The sequence below is a fragment of the Notamacropus eugenii genome, chromosome 4 (genome assembly GCF_028372415.1).
Source record: "Notamacropus eugenii isolate mMacEug1 chromosome 4, mMacEug1.pri_v2, whole genome shotgun sequence".
In the NCBI taxonomy this organism is placed as follows: Eukaryota; Metazoa; Chordata; class Mammalia; order Diprotodontia; family Macropodidae; genus Notamacropus; species Notamacropus eugenii.
In genome coordinates, this window is record NC_092875.1 from 91,071,330 (window position 1) to 91,095,956 (window position 24,627).

At 40.2% G+C, this 24,627-nt stretch overlaps 1 protein-coding gene across 5 annotated transcripts in view; it reads left to right on the forward strand.

Moving 5' to 3' along the window:
• The first annotated feature begins 316 nt into the window (after nt 1–316).
• LOC140500386 (maestro heat-like repeat family member 5) overlaps nt 317–24,627 on the forward strand; it is a 114,888-nt gene continuing 90,577 nt past the window's right edge. For 3 of the 5 annotated variants that reach the window (XM_072602904.1, XM_072602905.1, XM_072602908.1), the window contains exons 1-4: nt 317–651; nt 5,829–5,986; nt 9,883–10,031; nt 18,273–18,365. In XM_072602904.1, coding sequence (XP_072459005.1) covers nt 566–651; nt 5,829–5,986; nt 9,883–10,031; nt 18,273–18,365 — 486 coding nt within the window. In that variant the 5' untranslated portion in view covers nt 317–565. Of the gene's footprint in view, nt 652–5,814; nt 5,987–9,882; nt 10,032–18,272; nt 18,366–24,627 lie in introns of all 5 variants that reach the window. The other 2 variants (XM_072602907.1, XM_072602906.1) reach the window with 2 other exon arrangements.

Sequence of the window (24,627 nt, forward strand, 5' to 3'; positions counted from 1 at the left end):
ATCCCATCTTCTTTCTTTTCTTTCTCTCCCTCCTTTACTTTCTGTCTCCTCAGAACCTTACACAATGCCTAGAACAACTTAGCAGCTTAATACATATTTTTGAATTGATTTGATTGTGTCTCAGTATGGTGCAGTGGCGAAACAACAACAACATGGGACAGGGGATTCTTCAAAGACCAGGATGCTCCAAACTCCCTGCTTTACCTCAGGCGAGTCCCTCCCTTCTCTGAGCTTCAGTTTCTCAATCTGTCCAATGGGGGATTGGATTCTGTGATCTCCAAGATCCCTTTCGACTTTGGTTCTCATGTCCCTGAGCTATATGAGTTTCTGCTTATCTAGAACAAGGTCATCAAACTTGGGGCATGGATAAAGGAACAAGTTGTCTGGCCAAAGATTGGGAGCATCCTGTTAATGATGGGAGAAAAAGACTAGACTACCTCTCAACACCTCCCTCTCCTGTTTACCAAACGCTGATAAATCCTCCCTCGTGGGTCCTGGGGATATTTAGGAAGCATAGATAGATGAATCCATCCTGTGGCCGAAGGCTATCCCAGCTTCGGTTGCTATGGAGACCACAGAGGATAGGCTCTTCCTCCTCCCTCCCTTGGGAAATGAATCTTCTCTGCCTGCCTCCTCGGGAGAGATTTCAAGGTAGAGAGAATGTGTTTCCAGGGGTGGGTTAACAGAAGGTGTCTCCTGTCTGTGAAATCCAGTATTTGAAAGCCATGGAGGGAACAAGGTTTTAATGAACATGAGTCTTCACAGGGAATTGGGGACCTGAGGTGGCAGAGCTGTATTTTGGAGTGAGGAGCCTCAGCATAGCCATATGGGATACTTTTGTTGGTGTGTTGAGACAGAAGAGAGGAGATGTCATTGAAGGTCTGGAGGTGGTTTAGAGAGAAAGCAAGCATTTAAATAAGAGCCTGGGGGGCAGAGTACATTGGGGCTGAGCGTCCCTCAGGATTTCCATAAAAAAGGCCTGTGTGAGCTCACTTGGGGAGAAAATGTGTGTGTTGTGAGGGGAAGGAGGGGAAAATACTGTTGTTTTTGTGGGTACACGAGGAATTTTTGAAGGGAATGTCAACTTCTTTGAGGAGGGAAGGCTGGGCTCCCAACAGGCCTGTTCTTTCTCACCACAGGCTGAGGTAAAATGGGGCCTTGTTTAGGCCCTGATGCCTAGCTGGGGCCCTGATCCCAGTTTAAAATTCTCCTTAAGGTTTCTCAGCAGCTCTTCAGGAACTTAGAAGCAAAGTAAGGAAAATGATTCTTCCCTGCCTGCCTCAAGGTCTGTGGTCTGCCTTCTTCAGACTATTGGTCTAAGATATTTATTTTTCTTCAGGCCTTTACAGTGTTACCTTTAAAAACCAAAAGTAGTTTCATAAACTGGTAGCATATTGTCCCTGGGTAGAGAGGCAGCTTTGGTAAGTGGATTCGAGAGAGCCTGCATAATTGAAAGCCTGGTGTCTCCAAGTCCCAGGGTCACCAGTGAAACCCTTTATTTTTCCTTTTGAAAAAAATTTTCCTGTCATTTCAGTTACATTCAATTCCACTGAGGCCTCATCTATTGAGTTTCTACTGTGTACAAGGCCCTGTGCCAGACACTAGGGATATAAAGATAAGAAAGGCAAGCTCTTTTTCCTCTTACTGCTTTAATTCATAAGACATGGACTCTTCTAACTGTAATTCAAAGGGACAGTATGTAAGAGAGGTGCAAAGGATCATGGGAACTCCAAAGATAACGGCATTTCTTTTGACTGAGGGAATCAGGGAGGTGGGGGTGGTGGTACTTGAGCTGGGTCTTGAAATAATAATAATAATAATAATAATAGCCATTCACATTTATCTAGCATTCTAGGATACTTTCAAGTAGCTAGCTTAAGTTTTATTATCTCCTTTTTATGAATGAGAAAAGTTTCAGAGGTTAAGTGTTCAGAGTCATATAGCTCGTGTGAGCCAAGATTCAGACAACCAGATCTTGCTGAACTCCAAATTCAATATTCTTTTTGCTATACTGGGCAAGCTTGGACTTGGATGAGGTGGGAAGGACATTTTAGGTATAGAGAATGAGTTTATTAGTGTCTACTCATATCATTTGAAATAGGAAAGAGAAAATATGGCTCCTACCCTAAAGTAGCCTACAATGTGGTTTTAGAGTTGAGATGATAACATATAAAATTTTTGGAAAACAGTCTAAGATAATTCCCTGTCTGAGGGGAACAAATTTTAGGGATCCTCTCAAACTGACAAATTCATGAATATTTTATCTGGAAACAAAATGTTTCTGGCAGCCATTGGCTTTCTCACAAACTCTTCGATTTTCAGTGTTCTTTTACTCAATATGTCTTGTACCCTTGTTGATCCTTTTTTTTAAGCAAACAAATAAACAAAAATTGTGTGTCCTAAGGAGAGCTGAGGTCTGGGAGAAACTGGGAAGAGGAATGTTGGTGGACATGTAAACAGAGAGCAAGGGCTGTATGGTATTCATACAAAACAGAAGTAAAGCAAACAAAAAAGAACCACCGTACTTGGAATCTGAAGGCCTGACTCAATGCAGCTCTGTTACAGTATGGCCATAGACTAGTTGTCTCACCTCTCTGGGCTTCAGTTTTCCCATCTGTAAAATGGAGATAATAATACAAGGGTAAGGCTGCTTTGATAAAAGTCCTGAAAGTCTTATATAAATATGAACTATTATGATTATGCTGTGCTGAATGTTATTTACAAACCTGAATCATAAATCCTTGATTCAAGTAAGAGGTTTTTAGTGGAATGTCCTAGGAATTTGTCCTTACCAGCAGCAGACCTGTGGTCCTTTCAAATAGGGATTGTTTCATTCATTGTATTTTATACACGTATAACCCAGTGTGTGGCTTATAACAGGCACTTAATTATTGACTGATTGACTGCTGTCCAAACATTTTTAGCAATGACGTGAATGAAAACATAGACAGCATGCATGCAGATGACAAGACTAACTAATTAGCAGGTTGGATGAAAGTCAGGATCCCAAAAGAGCTGGACTGGTTAGAAAGATGAGCTGGGATTAGTAGGACTAAATTTCTCAGTGATAAATATAAATTCCTGTGCTAAGGTTCAAAAAGTCAACTGTACAAATCCAGATAGCACAGGTGAGGCAAGATAACAGTGTAGGTGAGAAGGACCTAGGGTAATAGTGCTACGAGCTCAGTCTTTGGCTATGTTAGTAGATGAATAGTTCCCAGAATAAAGGGCTGAGAATCTAGCTGTTCCCTGTACAAGTCAGACTTTATCTAGAATTTCATATTCAGTTCTTATTCTTCTTAATACTCTATTTTATTGAAAACTTTTACCTTTTAAGAATCACAGTCATTTTCCAAAATATTATAACTCCCTGAACTTAATCCTCCCTTGTAACAAACAAAATAAGTTATGCAAAATCAACCAACATAGCAACTGTGTTTGACTCCATATGTAACACTCTATGCCCATCCTCCTCCTCTATTGTGTTCAACTTGGGAAACCACAATAGGAAGCCCAACAGACAAGCGGGAGAGTAGCCAGAGACTATAGTTCCTAGGATGATGAGGGAGAGGACCGAAGACAATTTAATTCAATCCAATGAACATTGATTAAATATCTAATATGTGTAATCAAATTGATGCTTTGTATGGTCATGCCATACAATGGTCTACTGAAGGAATTTAGGTTGTTTAGCCTGGGGAAGCATGACAGCTCTTTTCAATGTTTGTAGGACTGACACACGGAAAGCAGTTTAGACTTCTTTTGTTTAATCTAGGGTAAAGAATTATGAAAAAAGAAAAATTTTGGAAGATTTCTAGCATGGACTATAGATTTCAGGGGGTGTGTGAGAAAGAAAAATTTTAAAATAATCATTTGTGATAATCCCATGTACTTTGCTTTATGCATTTAAAATGTCACTATCCTGGGAAGGAATTCTTATGCTTTATCACACTTCCAAAGGAGTCCATTACAAAAACAAAGGTTAAAAAATTCTGGTTTAGAGAAAGGATAGGAACCCTTTTATTAAACTTTTGTGAGAAAAAAAAATACCAGGGGGATGGAAAATTCTCAAGAAAAGAATTCTAAAGACCAGTCCAGTTCTACTGAGAAGTAGGAACTGATTGACAAAATTGATATGGATGCATAGGGAATTCAAGGACCAATTTATGTTTTAAAAAGACCTGTGCAGAAAAATAACATTTGAATGGTACTGTCAGATAAGAATGCTAGGTCAGTGTGAGCTGTGGCCAGGAAATAATGTTAAAGATGGCAAAAAAGAGCAGTGGAATTTTGGTTGGTTGAGTTTTTTGTTTTTGCTGTACTGGGAAAAAGAAGTGCATTCAAGAAGGGATAGGACTCTTAAGTCAGGGTGAAGATTACACAGTGGTGAGAAGACAGACCTACTTAGCTCTTACTTTACTTCTATTTTGTCTGCCAAGGAAAATTCTCCTTAGACTGGTAAAGTCAGAACAAGGAGAACAAGAGTTTAAATCTAAGATGAGGAAGAAAGTACTCAGTATGTTTATATGATTTTGTCACCATGAACCTGACAAACTGCATCAGATCTTATCTGGGCACTATTTAAGAAGGCTAAATATACTGGAGAGTACCCTGATGGTAATCATGGTCTTGAGATCACACCATAGGATGATCATTTAAAGGAATTAGGAATATTTAGTCTGGAAGAGAGAAGACTTGGGAGAGTATCATAATTGTTTTCAAGTGTTCAAAGGGCTATCATGTGGAAGAGAGAGATTTGATTTGATCTTCTGGATTCAGAGAGGACAATTAGGGGGAATTTGCAAAGGGAGAATAGGGGAGAAATTGCAAAGAAGCAAATTTAGACTTGTTTTATGGGAAAAAAACACTCCCTAACAATATAGAGCTGCCTTAAAGGAAAATGGGTTTCCTTCAGAAACAGTGGATTCCATTTCTATTCATGACTTCAGGTAAAGAACAATTTTAATCCCTTTCACACATGACAACCCTTCAAATTCTTAAAAACAGCTATTATGTATTCTCCTGAAATCTTCTTTTCTCCACTTGCCATCCATGTTATAAGGTTCATCCTTATTCAGCTTTGGGTTGGTCTCTGAGGTCAGTCAGACAATCAGTCAACAAGAGGTTTTAAGTGTACTTGGTAATTATGTGTCAGTCACTGTGCTAACTGATAGAATGTAAAAATTAAAAGAAAGATAGTTACTGTCCTCTAGGAGTTTATATTTTAAAGGTGGGAGCAACACAGAAAATGGAGAAGAAAAAGTGGGAAAGGGGCACGAGTTAGGGCAGGTGGTGGGAGTGGGGTGGAGAAATCTTGAGTGGAGCACATCTTGGAGAGGAGTGAGACCTGGCTGGCCCAGGTGGCCTCCACTGGAAGCTTTAGGAGGAGTCATTCCATCAGAGGGAGAGGCTGACCAGGCAGAGGACACTTCCCATGTGTGAATCCCAGGGCTGGAGTGAGGCTTCAGGATGAAGGAGTGAGTCATGGCAGAGGAAGTTTGAGGTGCAGCCTGGAAAGGAATGAGGCCATTGCTTTGTCCACCATTGTATTTCTTCGTTGGAGCAGTCAGGTGGCCCAATGCAGAGAGCAGTGGATCTGGAGTCAGAGAGGCTCACCTTTCTGAGTTCAAATCCAGCTTCAGACTTATACTCACTGTGTGACCCTAGGCAAGTCACTTAACTCTGTTTATCTCAGTTTCCTCATCTGTAAAATGAGAAGGAAATGGCAAATGGTGGATGATCTTTTCACTCAGCTAGAAGCATAATTTCTGGATCAACTCTCTCTCATGTAATACTGCACTAGCCACTTCTCAGCTCTCTGTCTGCAGGCCAACAGGAAAACTTTCAACAATGTTGACGACAGCCAGTGAAGTTCCACAACCATCTCATTCCCGAAGGAGGTTCTGCTTCTGGAGGTCCAGTCGTCCCTCTCCCACCTTGGAAATGGAGCAGGAGAAGCAGCAGGAGAATGAAGTTGCGGATGTAGGTAAGAAGTGTGTTTGTGTTTGTGTCTGTCTGTGGATGTGTGCTGATCTCTTCAAATATCTGAAGGGTTATAATGTTGAAGATGCCATGCTTGCAGTTTTTTGGCTGATGATGCTTTGTTGTGAAATTCTGTCCTAGAGAGATTTTTCTGATGGGTATCTTCAGTATCTAGGCAGATTAGGGAGACGCTTAGGAACAGGTAGGTTCTCTCAAATCAAGACCACATTAGGTTAGTGATATTTCCTGGTCATTTTTCATGGTTATTTGACTGACTCTTGTCTAAGAGTCATCAAAGGGTAATTTGAAGCATTGCCCAACTGGCCACCAGGCACTTAAATTTCCTCTCTTAGAAACTTGCCCCAGACTAAAGGTCAGGAGATTTGGATTCTCATCCTTACCATGCTACTTTCTAGCTTGGAAAAGTCACTTGACTTGTCTGGATATCAGTTTCCTCATAGAGTTATGAGTTAACTCGTAAGGTTCTTGTAAACCATAAAGTAGTATAGAAGTGCAAGTGATTCTATAATCCAGTGATAGATTGATTGCATGGAGGAGCAGCCTAAGTTCAGAAAACTTACCACTAGTTTGGTCTCATGGGATTGAAGTTTTCGATTGTGGTAACTCTCAAAAACATATATATCATAAGTGTCTTGTTATATTAGAGAGGATACCAGCATCAATTAAATTATAGAATCCTAGGGAAAGAAATAAATACTATTACTACTCTTCACAACAGGCTTCTAGAATCATTTCATGAGTAAAGTTATAAATCCGAGAGGAGATACCCTCCCATGGGACTGTGGGAGGCAAGGGGGAGCTGTTTGGGGAGAGGGTGTCAGAGTATCTTCTCATAGACAGCTAAGCACCTCAAGTCGCCAGAACCAGTCCATGACAAAATGATGTAGTCAAATGTTTTCTGTCGGCACCCCTTTCTCTTTGCCACAGTCACCCTCATCTACCTTCATCCACCTCTATCCCCATCCAAACCTTCTCTCAGGAAAGACCCAAATGTTGCTGTATTCCCTAGAAAATATTAAAGGATCTAGAGGGAAACTTCCCGTGTGTTCAGTCAAATGGCTGATGGAGAATATACAGGAAGAGATGCATAAAAATCAGATAGGATAACAAGGCATCTCTGTGTTACAGTCTGTACTGGTAGATTGTTAAAATTCCCAGATCCAAAGAAAGCCATCAAAGTCTATATTATTATGTACATTCAAAAGATGGTCATCCTCTTCATTGCTGTTGTGATCATTGCCATCATCATCAAGTGTTCTCTTTCTCCATGAAGTTTAGGATCTTAGGAAATAGTATTGGGAACGGGAATGGACTTCAGAGATCACTTTATCCATTTTCCTTCTTATCGAGACTGAGGTCTATTAATGCTGGGTGACTTTTCTAAGGTCAGAGCTAGGACTTGAGCTTTTACCTGATTCTAAATCCAGTGACCTTCTCGCTGTATCACCTCAGCTGAAAATGGTCTCTCCCTCTCCAAATTTTCCTCAACACTTTACTTGGATTGTTCCTTTGCCTTTATCACATCTTAACTTACATCATACTTATTTTGCCTTTCCAAGAAATTGCAAGACCCATGTCTCACCTGAACTATATGTTCCCTTAGTGTTAAGCCCAGTGCTTTGGGCTTTCACTCAATATTTTTCAAATGACTGAACTGTAAAATCCTTAAGGGCAGTCACCAAGATATTTTGTGTCTTTCTACTTCCAGCATAGGCAAGGGTCTTACACAAATCAATAACTGAAATAACTCTGATCTAATAATAATATTAGCTTAACTTTAAGGTTTGAGAAGCACTTTGCAAATAATTTCTCATTTGATTTTCAAAACAACCCTGGAAATAGATTCTATTAATATCTCCATTTTACAGATGAGAAAACTGAACCAAACAGAGATTAAGTAACTTGTCCAGGGTCATACAACTAGATAGCTGTCTGAAACTGAATATGATCTCAGGTCTTCCTGACTCCAGGTTCTATTCTCTATGCACTGCACCAACTAACTGCTTCAAATTAATTGCAAGATAGAAATAATGTAGTACCTTGTGTAATTTTGCTTGTGAAAGCCTGCTCATTCCTTTTCTATGTATGTGAGTGCTTGTATTATATATGTATATATATGACTATATAGGTATATAGGTCTGTAAGTACTGATGCACTTTCAGTCACCCTTTTTCTGCATCAATGAGGTCAAAAGTTTTTCTATCCCTTTGGCATCTTTTCCTCCTCTGTGAGGGCTTGCTGAGCCCTTGTTAGGACTGCTCATCCATCTTTAGTGTCTGCCTCTCACCCCACTCTGACCTGTGACTTCAAGAAGCTGTAGCAGGCACAGCAGCCACACCCCAGTAAAAGCATCTCAGCAGATGAACTAAACCAGGCTGAGGGTAACTGATGGGTTTGAAACCCATAGATGAATTAGGAAGATGTATACATCAAGTATGTGAAGATTTCCCCCAGCGGAATGGGTAGATGAGAACAGTTTTTTCCAATGGCTGCGAAGGCTGCTGAAGCAGGGGCAGTAGAGTGCTTAGAGCTGGTCAGGCATCAGAGATGCTAATGTCATCCACTGCTTCTGGGGCCATTGCTAGCTGTCTTTCTTGTGTTCTACCACTGGACTTGGATGACTCTGGAAGAGAAAGTGAGGCTGATGATTTTGTGCAGCTCTGCCTCACTTAAATATAATTCACATGCGCATTTGCATCACCACAGATGTCATTGTTCTTCTTCGATAATAAGCTCAACAACAACTTTCCCATATATTCCTTGGCATCCTCACTTTTTCCCACCTTTGCATGGAAGTTATAAAGTATCAGTGGTGTTGACTTAATTTGGGATGTTTTACGTTCTTTGTAGAATTTCTCTACCCTTTCATTTTAAGGAACAGAGGTGCATAAACTGCAATTATTTTCATGATGGTATTTTTGCAAATATGTGTCATGAGTGGTGCAATCTGTCATTACCAAGTGTCCGAGGAAGTAACATGTCTTGTAGTTTTTGAGTATACAAACCCCACCAACTCCCTTATTTGCTTCTCCAAGGAGTAGCCATGAACCATCCTTCCATTTAGCTTCTACTTCCTTTTTCCTTCTGGTTTCATTTATAGCAGGAGTGTCAAAGCTAAAGCATTCAACTACTCCATTGATTTATCCACCCATTCCTCATTGAACAAAGATCTTACCTTTAGGGTACCAACAGTCAAAGTGAAGTTTTTTGATAAGCTAAAACTAATATGATTCTTATCACTTTATGTTACTTTTTCTATCACTCTGCCACCATCATAACAGAATGTGGAAGAACTGTACACAACTATAGGTCATTTTAATAATCATTTAAAATTGTTTTATGAATTGGCATGATCAAAAAGTTTCATCATTAGGTGACCAGCCTACTAGAGATATGCCCTTTCTGTAAGTAACTAGGTTGGTCCTTGGAGAATGACTTGGTTTATTCCTGGGGCTATATTCAAAACTTTTCCAGCATGATAGAACCATGATAGAACCAGCATGGTAGAACCCAGCGTAGAGCTTGTGCTCTAGTAAAATAGCTTCCTAGAGCCTAGGGTCATCTCCATCATAACATGATGAGGCATCAGAGTAGGATTTTGTGAAAGCCCTTGAACATAGCATGTGCTTAATAAGTATTGCTGAATTGGTAGTAATGTTTTAGTGGGGAAAATGTAATGAATTTTGAGTCAGAAGACCAGGGTTTTCATACCGGATCCAACACTTGCCAGCTGTGTGACTAGATGAGTTTTATCTACCTCCCTGGCTTTAATTTTTTTTTATTCTGTAGAATGAAGGGATTGAATTAAGCACAAAGGCCCCTTTCAGCTTTAAATTATGAGTTATTATTATTGTTATTATCAATGTCTTTCTGCTTCAGAATTGGATAGCAAATCATCCTTTGAAAATCTGTTCAATGACCAGCCCTCCTGGGAGCAGTTACTGGTGACTAAAATTCAATCAATGACTCATATTGAGAAGACTTTGGTGTTGAACTCTATCCGGCATCACTTAAGAGACTATCTGCAGGTAGGATAAAGATAGTTTGGCTTGGGATGACTAACCTTTCTTCCCTGAACCTTCCTTCCCTGAACCTTCCTTGGCATATTCACGAGTTGCAGACTTATTCCTCTTCCACTCAAACTTTTCTGGCCTTTGTCACAGCTTTTCTGTACATTTTCAGTTATAGAATAATAGCTATGGTTAGCATTTATATAATTCTTTAAGTTTTGCCAAATGCTTTACAAATATTATCTCATTTGATCCTCAACTCTGGGAGGTAGGTGTTATGACTATCCCTATTTCACAGATGAGGAAACTATCTGCTAGAGGTTAGATGACTTGCCTAGGGTCACATAGCTAGTATCTGAAGTGAGATTCAAATTCAGTTCTTCCTGATGCCATATTCATCTATCTGCTGCACCACCTTGCTGCCCCTAGAGTCCTAGAATGCCAGGGATTACTGGGAGCTCAGGAAGCATCTAGTTCAATTTTTACCCAAAGCATGAATTTGATTTATGATGTGCCTAATAAGAAGTCATCCCCCTTCTGCCTAAAATCCTCCAGTTATGAGGAATGAGCTTTGGATGGAAAAGCTTTGCTGATGAACTTCTGGTGGCTGGGAGAGGTTACTTGTAAAATCATAGCCCTCTTGAGGACTTGTTTCACTAAGTATAGCTTATATTATTACATTGGATCATAGTCTTATCTGTGCTGTTTCAATCACTGCTCACAGCGCTCTCCTCTGGGGTTAAGTACAACTGGCCCAATCTTTCAATATAGCACTCCTTAAAACACTTGACAATATTGGTTTCTAAGTAATATCGAGAGACTGGGAAGTAGAGGCTGACGTGGAATGCTGAGTCGGGGAAGCCCCCCTTTGGAGGCAACTGATACTGGGAGAGGATCCAATGAAAGAAGAGAATGTAAGTGCTGGGAAGACTTTTATATTTCCTTTAGTCAAGTGTCTGTATTTTATACATCAAGAATTTAAGGCCCAGGGAAGGTAAATGACTTGCTTTAGGTCACATATTCAATCAACAATTTACTCTGACTAAACAAGGGAGTTGGGTTATATAGTCTCTGTTCTGGAAAGGACCTTGGAGAGCACCTAGTACATCCCCCTTATTTTACGGATGAGGAAACTGAATCTCAAAAAAGATTAAATCACTTTCCCAAGGTCTCCTGGCAAGTTAACAATATTTGCCTCATGCTTTCCCCCCAAATGCGTGCTACCTTCCCAACAGAGCAACATCATGTCGAGAATTCATCATAGAGCTAATCCTTTTAAAATTCCATCATTCCCCAGGCTTGTTTCTTCAATCAGCACTATTTAAAATATATTTTGAACACCCTTTGTGAAAAGGGTGGCCAAAGAGGAGAGAAAAGGAACCTAGCCCCTGCCTTCTTCCCATTAATTCTTTTAAACCTTGTCTGTAATTAGAAATGGGGAGCATTTGTGTGACCTTGTGAAAGGCCTTTTTCCCTCTCTGGACCTCGGTTTCCTAATCTAAAAATGAAAGGGTTTGGACAAGATGACCTCTAAGGTTCCTTCTAGCGTGAAATCTGGTCATGAGATTTGAACACAAATTCAGTATTTCAGATGATCCAGCCCTTTTCTTCTCCTTTCAATTATCTGTACCATCGTCCTTAGCTCCTAGAGAGAACTAAGATATGACCAGCTCTGAGCCAATTGAGAAAGGACATTACTTCATTTCAGCACACTTCCCGTAAGCTCAACATCAGTCCATTCTCCTTGGCTCATGTAGAAGGATCACTGTCTGCAGTCTTTTGAGTTCAAATCTTGACTGACACATTTTAACTGTGTGATCCTAGATATGTCATAGAGCCTTTCTGAACCTCAATTTCCTTATGTGCAAAATGGAAATAATATTTGTACTGCTTGCTCCACAGAGTTTTTGTGAGGATCTAATGAAGTATTATATGTAAAGCTCATTGTAGTCCTTAAAGCACTTTCTAAATGATAAATATTATTGTTACTATTATGGTAGTGACCCTGAATTCTTAAAAGGCTATGCCAGCAGCAGATTGTAGACCCTGTTAGCAAGTCAGTTGGGGTATATAGGGTGTTCAAGGAGGACTAGAATCTCTGGTGTGAGAGCTGCCAAGCCTTGTTTCAGGTCTGCCCATCCACCTTTGGTGTCTACCTGCTACTCAACTCTCACCCGTGGCTCTGCAAAATTGTAGAATGCTCAGGGGCCCACAGCCTGGTAAACTATCTCAGCAGACAGGCTAAACCAAGGTAAGGGTAACCGAGAGGCCTCAAACCCTTCAGTAAGTTAGCAGGATGTCTACCCCAAGCATCTGAAGACTTTCCTAGCAGAATGGCAGGTGAGAACCATTTGTTCCAGTGGCCGTGAAAGCAGCTGAAGCAGGCATTGTGAAGCTCTTAGAGACTGATCAGACATCGAAGTCGCCATGGTCATCTACTGTATCCCAGGACATTGCTTAGTTGTCCTACTTTCATCTTGTCATTGGACTTCAACGACTTTGAAAGAGAGAGTGAGATTGATGGCTTTGTGCAATGTTTAAATCTAATTCATACAGGAATCAAGACATCAGCCTATGGTGTCCTCTTTGAAAGCAAAAGACAACCAATAAATCAGTTATTAAACATTTACTAAATGCCTACTATGGAAATATAAAAAGAAAAAGCAACAACAACCACAAAAAAACCAAAACCAGAAAGACAAACCAGTCCCACCCTGAAGGAGTTCATAATCTAATGCCAGGGACGACAAGCAAAGAAATGTGTGTAAACAAGCTATATACGGGATAAATAGAAGATAACTAAAAGAGAGAAGGTGCTAGAATTCAGAAGGGTTGGGAGAGGCTTCCTATAGAAGATAAGATTTTAACTGAGTCTTAAAGGAAGCCAGGAGGCAGAGACGAGGAAGGAGAGCATTCCAGGTCAGAGAAAATACCTGAAGCCAGGAGATGGAGTGTCTTGTTTGTGAAACAGCTAGGAGACCAGTGGATCAAAGAATATGTGTCAAGGGATCAAGGGTAAGAAAACTGCACATTTAGGAGGGAATAGGTTATGAAGGACATTGAAAGCCAAACAGAGCATTTTCTATTTGATCCTGGAGGCAACAAGAAAACCACTGGAGTTTATTGGGTGAGGGCTGAGTGGGAGGAAAAAGGAGATCAGACTTGTGTTTCAGGAAATCACTTTAGTGACTGAATGGAGGATGGATTGGAGTGGGAAGAGACTTGAAGCAGGCAGACCCACCCACAGCTATTGTAATAATTAGTCATGAGATGATGAGGGCCTGTCCTAGAGAGGTGGCAATATCAGAGAAAAGAAAGGGGAGTAGTCAAGAGATGTTGTGAAGGTGAAATCTACAGGCCTTGGCAACAGATGGGATTGGGGCATCAGGGTGAGAGAAAGTCAGGAATCTGGGATGACCTCCATGTTGTGAGCTTGGGGCACCAGGAGGATGCTCTTCCCTTCTACAGTAGCAGGGAAGGTAGCTGGGGGAGAATGTTTTATTGTTAATGTTGTTCAGTTGTGTCCAACTCTTCATGATTCCATTTGGGGTTTTCTTGGCAAAGATACTGGAATGCTTTACCATTTCCTTCTCCAGGTCATTTTAGAGATGAAGAAATTGAGGCAAACAGGGTTAAGCGATTTGCTTAGAGTCTAACATTTAGTAAGTGTCTGAGGCTGGATTTGAACTCAGGTGTTCCTGACTCTAGCCCTCACAGCCTATAGGTAGCAACTACCTACCCAAAGGAGGAAAGATAATGATTTTGGTTTGGGATATATTGAGTTTAAGATGTCTACTGTACATCCTGATGTCTAAAAGGCTGTTGGAGATATGAGATTAGAGGTCAGTAAAGAATTTGGGGCAGGAAAGTTAGATTAGAGAATCATCATTAGAGATGTTGATTAGGAGCTAATGAGATTACCAAGTGAAGCAGTATAGTAGGATAAGAGAAGAGGGTCCAGAACAGAGTCCTGTGAAAACACTCATGGTTAGACCTCTATGAGGTGATTGCCAGCTCTCTGAAGATCATCCTAGTTCATTATCAGAATTTCACAACTAGGTAATTAATTTTTATGAGGCAGCTAGATGACTCGGTGGCTAGAGTGTTGGCCCTGGAGTCAGGAAGACCTTCACTCAAATCTGACCTCAGGAACTTACTCACTATGTGACCCTGGGCAAATCATTTCACCTCTGCTTGATTCTGGAGAAGGAAATGGTAAATCATTCCAACATCCTTGCCAAGAACACCCCATGGTATTAGCATAATATGGTCCATGGGGTGACAAAGAGTTGAACATAACTAAACAACAATTGACTTTTTGGCCTTGATGACCATGAAAACCAAATGACCCTCTATCCACTTGTATAAGGACTATGGTAGTATGGTAGGAAAGGGAATACAAGTGGCTACCACACCATTTTTAGATTGTACCAATATTAATTTAACTATGAGTACAGTAGGTATGTGATCTTTGTCCAGAGACTAGCAAGTTGATAACTGTAGGAAATGAGTTGTAGCCATATTGACATTCTTGCCATAAATAAATTCAGGAGACATCCAAGTTGTAGCTAAACAGAAGGACAACTCAGTGGCTGTCATATAGGCAACTAAAGGACAGAGCAGGGTCTAGAGGAAGGAGCTCAGAGAGTTGGGTTTGAATGCTAGTTCTCCTATTTACTGCTTCTATCACCTTGGGTAAGTAATTTCTCCCATCTGGGCCTCAATTTTGTCATCATAAAATGATGGGCTTGTATGATTAAATGACTTCTAAGGTACCTTCCAATTTGAAAACTATGCCTTGAATGTATGGCTGTTTCTGCCTCAGATGGTACTGGATCCCATCTGTAGAGGACAACTTGATTAATTAACAAGCATTTATTAAGTTCCTTCTATGTACCAGATGATAGACACTGTGGGATAGTGGATAGAGAGTTGGCCTTAGCCTTGGCCTCATATTTGAGAAGACGAGTTCAAGTGGCTAATTTGAAGCACACTGACTGTATAACTTTGGGCAAATTCCTTAAACTTTTAGCGCCTGTGATGCCAACTAATATAAGCCTATAAACTGCAAGAAGTTTGTCTTGGTAGAAGTAGTTTCTTCAATGGGAGTTCTAATCATGAATGAAATTATAGTTCTAGACACCCATCTTCAAATGTTAGGCATTAGGGATGCAAAACCAAAAGTGAGACAGGAGTTCCTTCTCTTGGTGCCAAATAGAATGTTTGCAGGTAAGGAAGAATAAGTGCATGGAAAACAAACAAACAAATAAAAAATAAATCAATGAGATGCAAAGAAAATAAATAAAAATAAAGCAATTTCAGGGTAAGAGTACTCAATTATCTATATTCATAAAGTAAAGTCATTGTGTGGATAATCCTCAGAGGTATAATATTCAGTCATTTCACAGAATCAAGGAGGAAAGGCCCTCAGAAAGCTATGTCATCTAACCCCTTACCTTCATGGAAATAAAATATTATTAGTCTCATTTTATGGATGATAATAACTTATGTAGCTTATTAATATATACAGATTATTTTTTCAATAAAACCCGGTGCTGTAAGTAGTACAATATTAATGTCCCCATTTTACAGATGGAGAAATTGGGGTTGTTAACTTAAAGGGACTTGCCCAAGATCACACAGCAAGTAAGTGGAAGAACCAAAAGTGATCCACAGCCGGTGCTTTTCCCTCTAGACCAGAGGTCCCCAAATTTTATTTGGCCTACTATTGACGAAAAAAAAATACTTAGAAGCCCTCCCCTGAAATCTACTTTCTTTAAACCTTTAACAGTTTTTTTAATGAAATTTGTGTAATTTTGAAAAAAATGTAAAATAATTTTTAGAAAAATGATGTATTTTAAGTTTAATAATTTATTGTAAATTTGTAGGTTTTTTCCCTGCATCGAAATATTGATGACCCAATATTGCATCATGTAATCATATAGTATCATATTGTAAACAAGTCATTACATGCACATATTCCAGCCAGTGCATACTGGACGTCCTGACAATGAGCTCCTTTGCCTGCCAACACTTGCTTGTTAAGACCTGTCAGCAGACATGATCACTGATAGGTTATAATTTGCATTTTGTGTGTTTATTTGGAAAATAATGTAATCACTATGACTTCAACTCTCTTACACATCAAACAAAACATATACAAATGTTTTTCAAAATTTTCTTATCTTTCCTTCTCTCCTTATGCTTCCATCACCCCCTTATTTTTATTCAATGCTACTACCACCCCCCTGGATCTTTCTAGCACCCCTGGGAGGCAGTACTACCCACTTTGGGAACCTCTGCCTAGAATATACTCTCCTCAAGCCTGTACTAAAGTGCTCTAACATCTCATTATGGCATGGAGTTGACCCTGAGTTTTTGAAGGCTGTTGTGTCAAGTGATGTTAGGTCAAGGTGGAAAGACATAGGAGTCTGTGTCTAGCAGCATAGTTTGTGACTGTCATTTGGGTACCAGCCTTGCTAAGTTAGACAGATTTGTTCCCTCTGTGATGACACTAATAAACTGAAGTTTTTTGTTTGTTTTTGTACTTGTTTTGGGTAACTTTATAAGTCAATAGTATGATATGCTAGTCAAAGAGCAATATGATCTTGACCTGAGGGATAAGAATAGTTTCCTGGGATAAAGAGATGGTGGTTCTGCTATACTTTGCCCTGCTCATACCACATCTGGAGTATCAAGTTCAATACTGTATGCCATGGTTTGACAAAGAGATTGATATACTGGTGAGTGCCCAGAGGAGGGGGTTTTAATGAGATTCTTTTTTTCAGGAGTACGTTGGACTAGAAAATATTTCCAACTCGAAAGTTCTATTTTTCTCTAAGATATGGTCTTTTAGGGTCCATTATAAGCAATTCATCTCTCTTTATTATCTCATTATCTCTTTTTGTTGCCTTATTACACTATTGACTTGGATTGAGCTTGTAGCCCACCACAGTTCCTAACTCGTTTTTGTTATCTAAACAGTCTCCTCTTGTCTTCTACTTGTGAATTTGATATTTTGGATCCAAATGTGAGACTTTACATTCATTCTTATTAACTCCAGCTTGATGTTCTTGCCCATCAATATCTTTCAGGATCTTGCCATCTGGTGTGTGAGCTATCTTTCTGAATGCATTAGGGTAAAAGAACTGCACCTTGAAATAGCAGGCAGAAGGGAGATAATGGTTTATGTGGGCTAGTAGGCACTAAGCTGTCTCTTGGAACTGAATAAGGATCATGAGACTGAGTGTATAGGGTATGACAACATTTATGTGCTTTCCCTCCTCTGCATCTCCTTCATGAACTAATAAACTTTCCTATTGTTACCCAACTCAAGAATGTTGAGTGTTTTTCAGATTAAGACTAAGAAGTGGCACAGCAAGTCATGTATAGTGTGTTAGAGTTGGTGCCAGAATACTTGACCTGGTGTGCCTATCTTTGGAGCAAGTCACTTCCCTTTTCTGGATCTTAGCTTCCTCTCCCCTTAAAATTATGGAGATTGGGCTAGATGACATCTTTCCCAGATACCTTTTAGGTCTCATACTTATAGTTCTTAGGGAATAAAGTGATGTTGGACAGCTAGGTCATTTAGTGGATAGAACACCAAACCTGGAGTCAGGATGACCTATGTTCTGACATCACAGACACATACTAGCTGTGTGACCCTGGGCAAATCACTTAACCCTGTTTGTCTCAGTTTTTTCATCTGTAGAATGAGCTGAAGAAGGAAGCAATAAATCATTCTAGTATCTTTACCAAGAAAACCCCAAAAGGGATCATGAAGAGTCAGAAACAACTGAAAACAGCTAAACAAAGTAGTAAACAAGGAGGAGACAAAGTAGGCACTTTAGTAGAGAGAGAGAGAAAACTTGAAACAGGCAGCTTGACTTTGCATAGCCTCCCAGAGATTCCTAGTGATAGCTAAGGCTCTATAGTACTTGCTTAATAGACACCTTAGTAGGCACCTTAGTAGAAACCAGGGTAGATGGAGTAGAGTATAGATCAGCGGTCTCAAAGCCCTGACTTCCAATCCTGTTTCAATGACTTACTAGCTGTGTGACCCTGGGCAAGTCAGTTAATCTCTTTCAACCTCTTTTTCCTCATATGTAAAACTGGGATAATAATAGAACCTTCCTCTCAGGGTTACAGTGAAACTCAAATGGGATAGCGTACATAGAGCATTTTGTAAATGCATGTAGCACTAACGTTATGTAAATATCAGTTATCATTATTATTATCAGGTCTGTGCTTGACCCACAGGTAGAATCACAGTGCTTCTCGTTAGAGGCTTTTGACACCTATCTCCAGGATCTCATTTCCATAATGACAGAATCTACAAATTCCCTGGACAAGGTAAGTGGTAAGGCTGGAGACCTGATCAACCATCAAATGGTTGAGAGTCTCCTGTGTGCCTGGCCCAGGCCCTATGCTGGGAAATGGGGGGACTGGAAGACAAAGGAGCTTAGGAAGAAAGCATGGAGAAGAAGAAGGCCTGAGTCCTACCCTCAGGAACTTGCCAACTTATCTAGGAAGATGAGGCACATGCTGAAAAGCAAGGAGAGAACAATAAAGGTAGGACGTGATGTGACATGGATTGTAAGTGTGGTGGAAATGATGGACACAGAGGGTCATCAAGAGAAGTTGTAGCCTAAGAAAGCTTCTTGGGGAAAGTGAAACTTGGGGCCGTGAAGGTTAGCTGGATTTAGACAGAGGGGAGAAGGAAAGGCATTGTAGTGGGCAAAATCAGGTGAGCAGAGGTACATAGATGGAAAGAGTGACAATATTATATTAAAGTCAGAAGGTCTGAGTTCACAATTTTTTGGCTGTTAATTTGGGACAAGTCAGATTAACTTCTCTGAGCCTCAGTTTCCTCAGATAAAAAATGTGGATAATAATACATATACTCCCTACCTCACAAGATTGTTGAGAGGAAAGCACTATGTGAATCGGGATCCCTGCATAATTTTTGGTTATTACTCAAAATGTGTGTGGGTAATTGCCAATGACCTCTTAATTGTCGAGTTCAGCCTTTTCTCAGTCCTTATCCTTTTCAAACTGTCTGCAGCAACTGGCATTGTTGAGCATTCTTGCTCTTTCTCTCCTTTTCATACATTTATTTTTTTCTCCCTCTCACTTCTCCTTATTTACAAGAAAGAAGAAAAGGAAGGAAGGGGGAAAGAAGGAAGAAAGAAAGGAAGGAAAGAAGGAAGGAAGAAAGGAAGGAAGGAAGGAAGGAAGGAAGGAAGGAAGGAAGGAAGGAAGGAAGGAAGGAAGGAAAGAAGGAAGGAAGGAAGGAAGAAAACTTGAATCATATAAACATTACCAAGCAAAACAAATGTCGGCGTTGACCACACCCAAAAAATGCATTTATTCTACATATTAGACCAATCTCTCTCTGCTGCAAAGTAGACCATGCTCTCTTCAACAGTCCTCTAGAATCATGGTTGATTATTTGGCAGAGCAAAATTCTTAAGTCTTTCAGAATTATTCATTTTTTACAATACTGATGTTACAGTATAAATTGTTCTGGTTCTACTCATTTCACTCTGCATCAGTTTATATAAGTCTTTCCAGATCTCTCCGAAACTATATCTTTATTTCTTATAGCACATTCTTTCTTCTCTGGGTCATCATGGCACTAGCTTCCTTTGGATCTTCAACTTATTTGTCAGCCTCCTTTGCTGGGTTACCTTTCATATTATGTCCCTGTCTGAGTGTTCCTCAAGGCTCTGTCCTAGACCATCTTTATCTTTTCTTTCTACGCATTCTCTATTAGTGACTTCATTCACTATCATTTAATATCTAAGCAGAAGACTCCCAAATCTATATACTCAGCACTAGCTTCTCACCTGACTTCCTATTGTTAATTTCCAATTGCATGTTAGATATTTCAAACTGAGTGTCCCACAGGTATCTCAAGCACAACATGTCTAAAATTGAACTAATTTTCATTCTCCTTAAACCTACCTCTCCTCTGAACTTCCCTGTTTTTATTAAGGGCACCACCATTCTTCCATTCACACAGGCTCACCGTCTTGGCATGATCCTTGACTTCTCACTGTCCCTCATTCCACATTTACAGTTCCTTGCTAAATATGGTTCCTTCCTCCACAGTATCTCTTGTATCTGACTCCTTTCTCTACTCACATAATGACTATCCTAGGTTAGGTCCTTTTTGTCCCTTACCTAGAGATTGAAATGGATTCCTAATTAGTTTTCCTGCCTTAGGTCTGTCCCTACTCTTTCTTACACTGAGCTGCCAAAATGATATTCTTAAAACTCAGATCTGTGCCGCTCCTCTATTTAGTAAACCTCAATGGCTCTGTAATGCCACTAAGATAAGCTGTTTGGCTTTTAAAACCCTTCTTAACCTGGATTTCCAATCTTACTAGACATTACTTACCTTTGGGCATTCTATGGCCTGGGCCAACTGGGCTGCTTGTTGTTCCTGATACTTCACACTCCTTCTTTTGTCTCTGTGTCTTTGCAGTGGTTGTCTTCTATGCCTGGAATGCATTCCCTTGTCACTTCTACTTCTTAGAATCCCTTGTTTCCTTCAATACTCTGCTTAATTCTGGGTCACATCTTCAAGCAAGAAGGAGAATTAGACACTTTCTTCAAACTTCACAATGTCTCAAACCTCTCCAAAATAGGAACTATATGCAAGAGATAATACAATATTTGATGTCTCCAAGGCTATGAAATCAAGAGCCCTAAAGAGGTAACAACACAATGAACCAACAGTAGAGAGTAATTCTCAACCCCTAATTCATTCAATCAATACCTTCTCCCCTATCAACCTCTACTTGCTGGCAGGATTGAACAAGTTGAGACAAAGGCTTGTAGGTTTGCAACAGCATTTAATTTTGCTCACATAAATTTGCTCCCCTCTTCTAACCTCACTACTCACCCTCAAATCAGAAAGGTGTTGAGCAGGGTCAGACTTGTGCTTTAGAACAGCACTTCTTAAACTGTGGGTCACAACACAGTAAAAGGTTTCTGAATGCACAATTACCAAAAATTAATTAAAAATCAAATGTGTAATGAGTCCAAGGTGCTTCTGGCAGGACTTGCCTGTTTTGCCTCATAACTTTATTGCAGACCTTGGTTCTGAACACACAATGTGTGTACTTTCTACTGTGCATGTTGTCACAACATGCAACACCAACAAAGACTGCCCAAATGCAAAAAGGGGTCTCAAGTGGAAAAAACATAATAAGCTCTACTTTATTTTTTTAAAACACATTTTTACATCGCTCATGTTGCACAGAAGAATCAAAACGAATGGGAAAAATCATGAGAAAAAAACAAAAAGAGAAAATAGTCTGCTTCATTCTACATTCTGACTCCATAGTTCTTTCTCTGGATGTGGATGGCATTTTGCATCGAGTCCTTTGGGAATGCTTTAGGTCCTTGCATTGCTGCGAAGTGCTAAGTCTATCTGAAACAGTCCTCGCACATTGTGGTTGTTACTGTGTATAATGTTCTTCTGGTTCTGCTCATTTCACTCAGCATCAGTTCATAAAAGTCTTTCCAAGTCAGAGGAGGAAAAGATTAAAGAGAAAAAGGCAGATATTATAAGAGTCTGAATGAAAGAGAATGGAGGTTTGAGCTGGAGTGGTAGCTGTGTGTGTGGACATCAAGGGGCAGATCCCGGATAGGTTCTAGATGTAGAAAATCAATAGGATACAATTAGATGTGAGGCAACACAGAAAGGGAATTCACAGATTATTATGAAGTTTTGAGCCCAGATGGCTGGAAGGATAATGGGATCATTAACAGAAACAGGGAAATTGGAGAAAGGAAAAGCTAAAGCGTGGACATGATGAATTTAAGATGTCATTGGAACATCCATAGGATCGGTTTAATTCTAAATGCCACGAATCCTGGGAGAGGCTGAAGAGGCCCAGTCACCCTGAAGAGTCAGTGCCTAAGAAGGGAGTATTTCCTGAGGGAAGACTTGGTTGCAAAATCAAAAACAAAGTGCCTGAATATGGCTGAAGGGTATCATAAGAGAGGGAGAAGATGATGTTCTAGCTATAGAAGGAACTTGCTTTCTACTTGGGACAAGCAGGGAAGGAGCTTTTGATAAGACATTTTACAATAGTTCAACCTTGATTGCAGCTAAAATATATTGATGCCAGGGTTGAGTAATGTAACCTGCTACCCTGAATAGCTTCCTCTGTCCTACCATGTCATTGTCAAAATCTCCCTTATTCCTGGATTGTGACTTCTGCTGTTACAGTCTCCTACGACTTGGGCAGCAAATAAGGCAGCATGGTCTCCTCATGAATTAAAATAACAACTCATATTTAAATACCACTCTAAGTTTGATGCTCTGATATTTCTTTGTGTCATGGAGGTAATCCTGGGTCCTTGAAAACTATGTCAGCAGAGGACACAGGCTCTGGCAAATTGCAGCAAACTGGAAAGTCTTTGAGTTTAGTCCTAGAGACAAATAAAACTTTCCAAACCAAGTCAACATATACCCAAGTGACTGACTTGTGAATATAGGTACAAGACTGTGACAAATAGGTTGGAAAACATGGTTTGGGATTGAGAAATGAAAGAGATGAAAGGCTGGTAGATTACCCAGAAGCCTCACACTTCTATATCTGGAATAGTTTCTTCAAAATCAATAAATTTAGTGCCTACTATGTTCTAGTGACTAAGCTTGAAGTCAGGGATTCAAAGACAAAAATTAAACAGTCTTTGTCTTTTATTAATTTAAATTCTGTAGAGAAAAACAATGCAAGGTGATTTGGGGGAGGGTGGAGACTCTAGTAGCAAAGGGTGAGGGTGGATCAGGAATAGTCTCATGTAGGAGAAGATATTTGAACTGAACTATGAAGGAAAGTAGGGATTTGAGGAGGCACAGGTAAGGAGGGAGTGTGTTTCAGGCAGCCTGTGAAAAGGCAAAGAAAGGGGATGAAATGGTATGTATGAGAAACAGCTGGAAGTCAGTGTAGCTGGGTCATAGGGTATCTGAAGGGGAACAGTGTATACTGTGGCTGCAAAGGTGGGAGGAGGCCATAAAGGGTTTTCAAGACCAAGCAGAAGTGTCTGGATGTTGGAGTTTACTTGGGCAAGGCAAGGCAAGAAAACAGCAATCATTTATTAAGTGTTTCATATGTACCAGGCTCTCTGCTGGGAATATATGGTAAATAGGAACAAAAATAATGATAATTCCTACTCTCAAGGAGATTATCTTCTAATGGGGGAAGACAGCACATAAAAGGGAGCTGAAAAATAGGATGGGTGGGAGAGCAAGAGAGAGAAGATATCTGGGTAGGGGTGTGGGTGCAAAGTCTAAAGGGTACTGGGAAAAAAAATGAATATTCCTGGTCCTATCCCCAAAATGGAGGCACCAGAAAGAACTCATCAGTGAGAGGAAGGAAGTGGCATGATAGTAGAATATTCCAGGATGAGGAGGGAAGTTCCAGGAAAAGATGGTAGCTGAGTCATAGTGTCACAGTATGGCAAAAGAAGAAAGCTCATATTTAGACTAGTACTTAGGACTATTATGCTCACAGCTATGTGGATAATGGATCAGAGAGAGGAGAAACATGAGGCAGGGAGACCAATGAGGAGTAGTCTGAGTAGAAAGTGATAATGGCCATATGAGTAAAGAAAAGGTTATCTATGTGAGAAGTATTGTAGAGAGCTAAGAAGAGAACCAGAAAGTCCTGCCAAGGTGAAAATCCCTAAGAAAACGATAGTAAGCCACTGGTTTCTGATGCTTGAGTTATTTCAAAATCAAGTGTCTACAGCACAAAATTATAAGGACAAAAATGAAAAAATAAGTAATTATACCATCTCCAGACTGACCCACTTCAATGTGTTATGAGCTCAAAAAAAAAAAAATGAAAATGGGATCAAGGTAAAGATAGTTTTCTTTTCTTCCTGACTTCCTCATTTCTGTCAAAGACACCATTTTCCTTCTATTTATGTTACAACCTAGGTGCCATCCTCAACTCGTCACGCCAACTTACCCCACATCTGTTGTCAAGTCTTGCCATTTCTCCCCTCACAATATCTCTTGAATGAGCCTCTTTTCTTCACTCCCATTAGTACCACGAGGGTGGGGTAGGGTACATATCCTCATCACTTCACCCTTGGACTAGTTCAAGAACATGCGGTTGGTCTCCCAGCCTCAAATGTTTCCATACTCAAGCCCATCCTCCACTCAGCTGCCAAAACGAACTTCCTAAAGCACAGATCTGCCCACATCACCCCCAACTCCTATTCAATGAAGTCAAATTGCTCCCTATCAACATATAAAATCTAATATAGCATCTTATATTTGGCATTTAAAGCCCTTCACAACCTTACCCCTTCCCATCTTTCCAGGCGTCTTATAGTCTGTTCCCCTTTACTCTGTGATCCAGCTACACTGGCCTTTCCTGCTGCTGCTCCCACAGGATTCCCTGAATCCTAACTCCTTGCCTTTTCACTGGCTATTCCCCTTGCCTTGAATACTTCCTTTCCTCGCCCTTGCTAACAACTGGCTTCCCTGGCTTTCCTAAGGGCCCCACAGGAATGAGACATGAAGGATAGGATGGGGTATGAAGGGAAACATAATGAAGACAGATAGAAGGGGCTGGTGCTCTTGTCC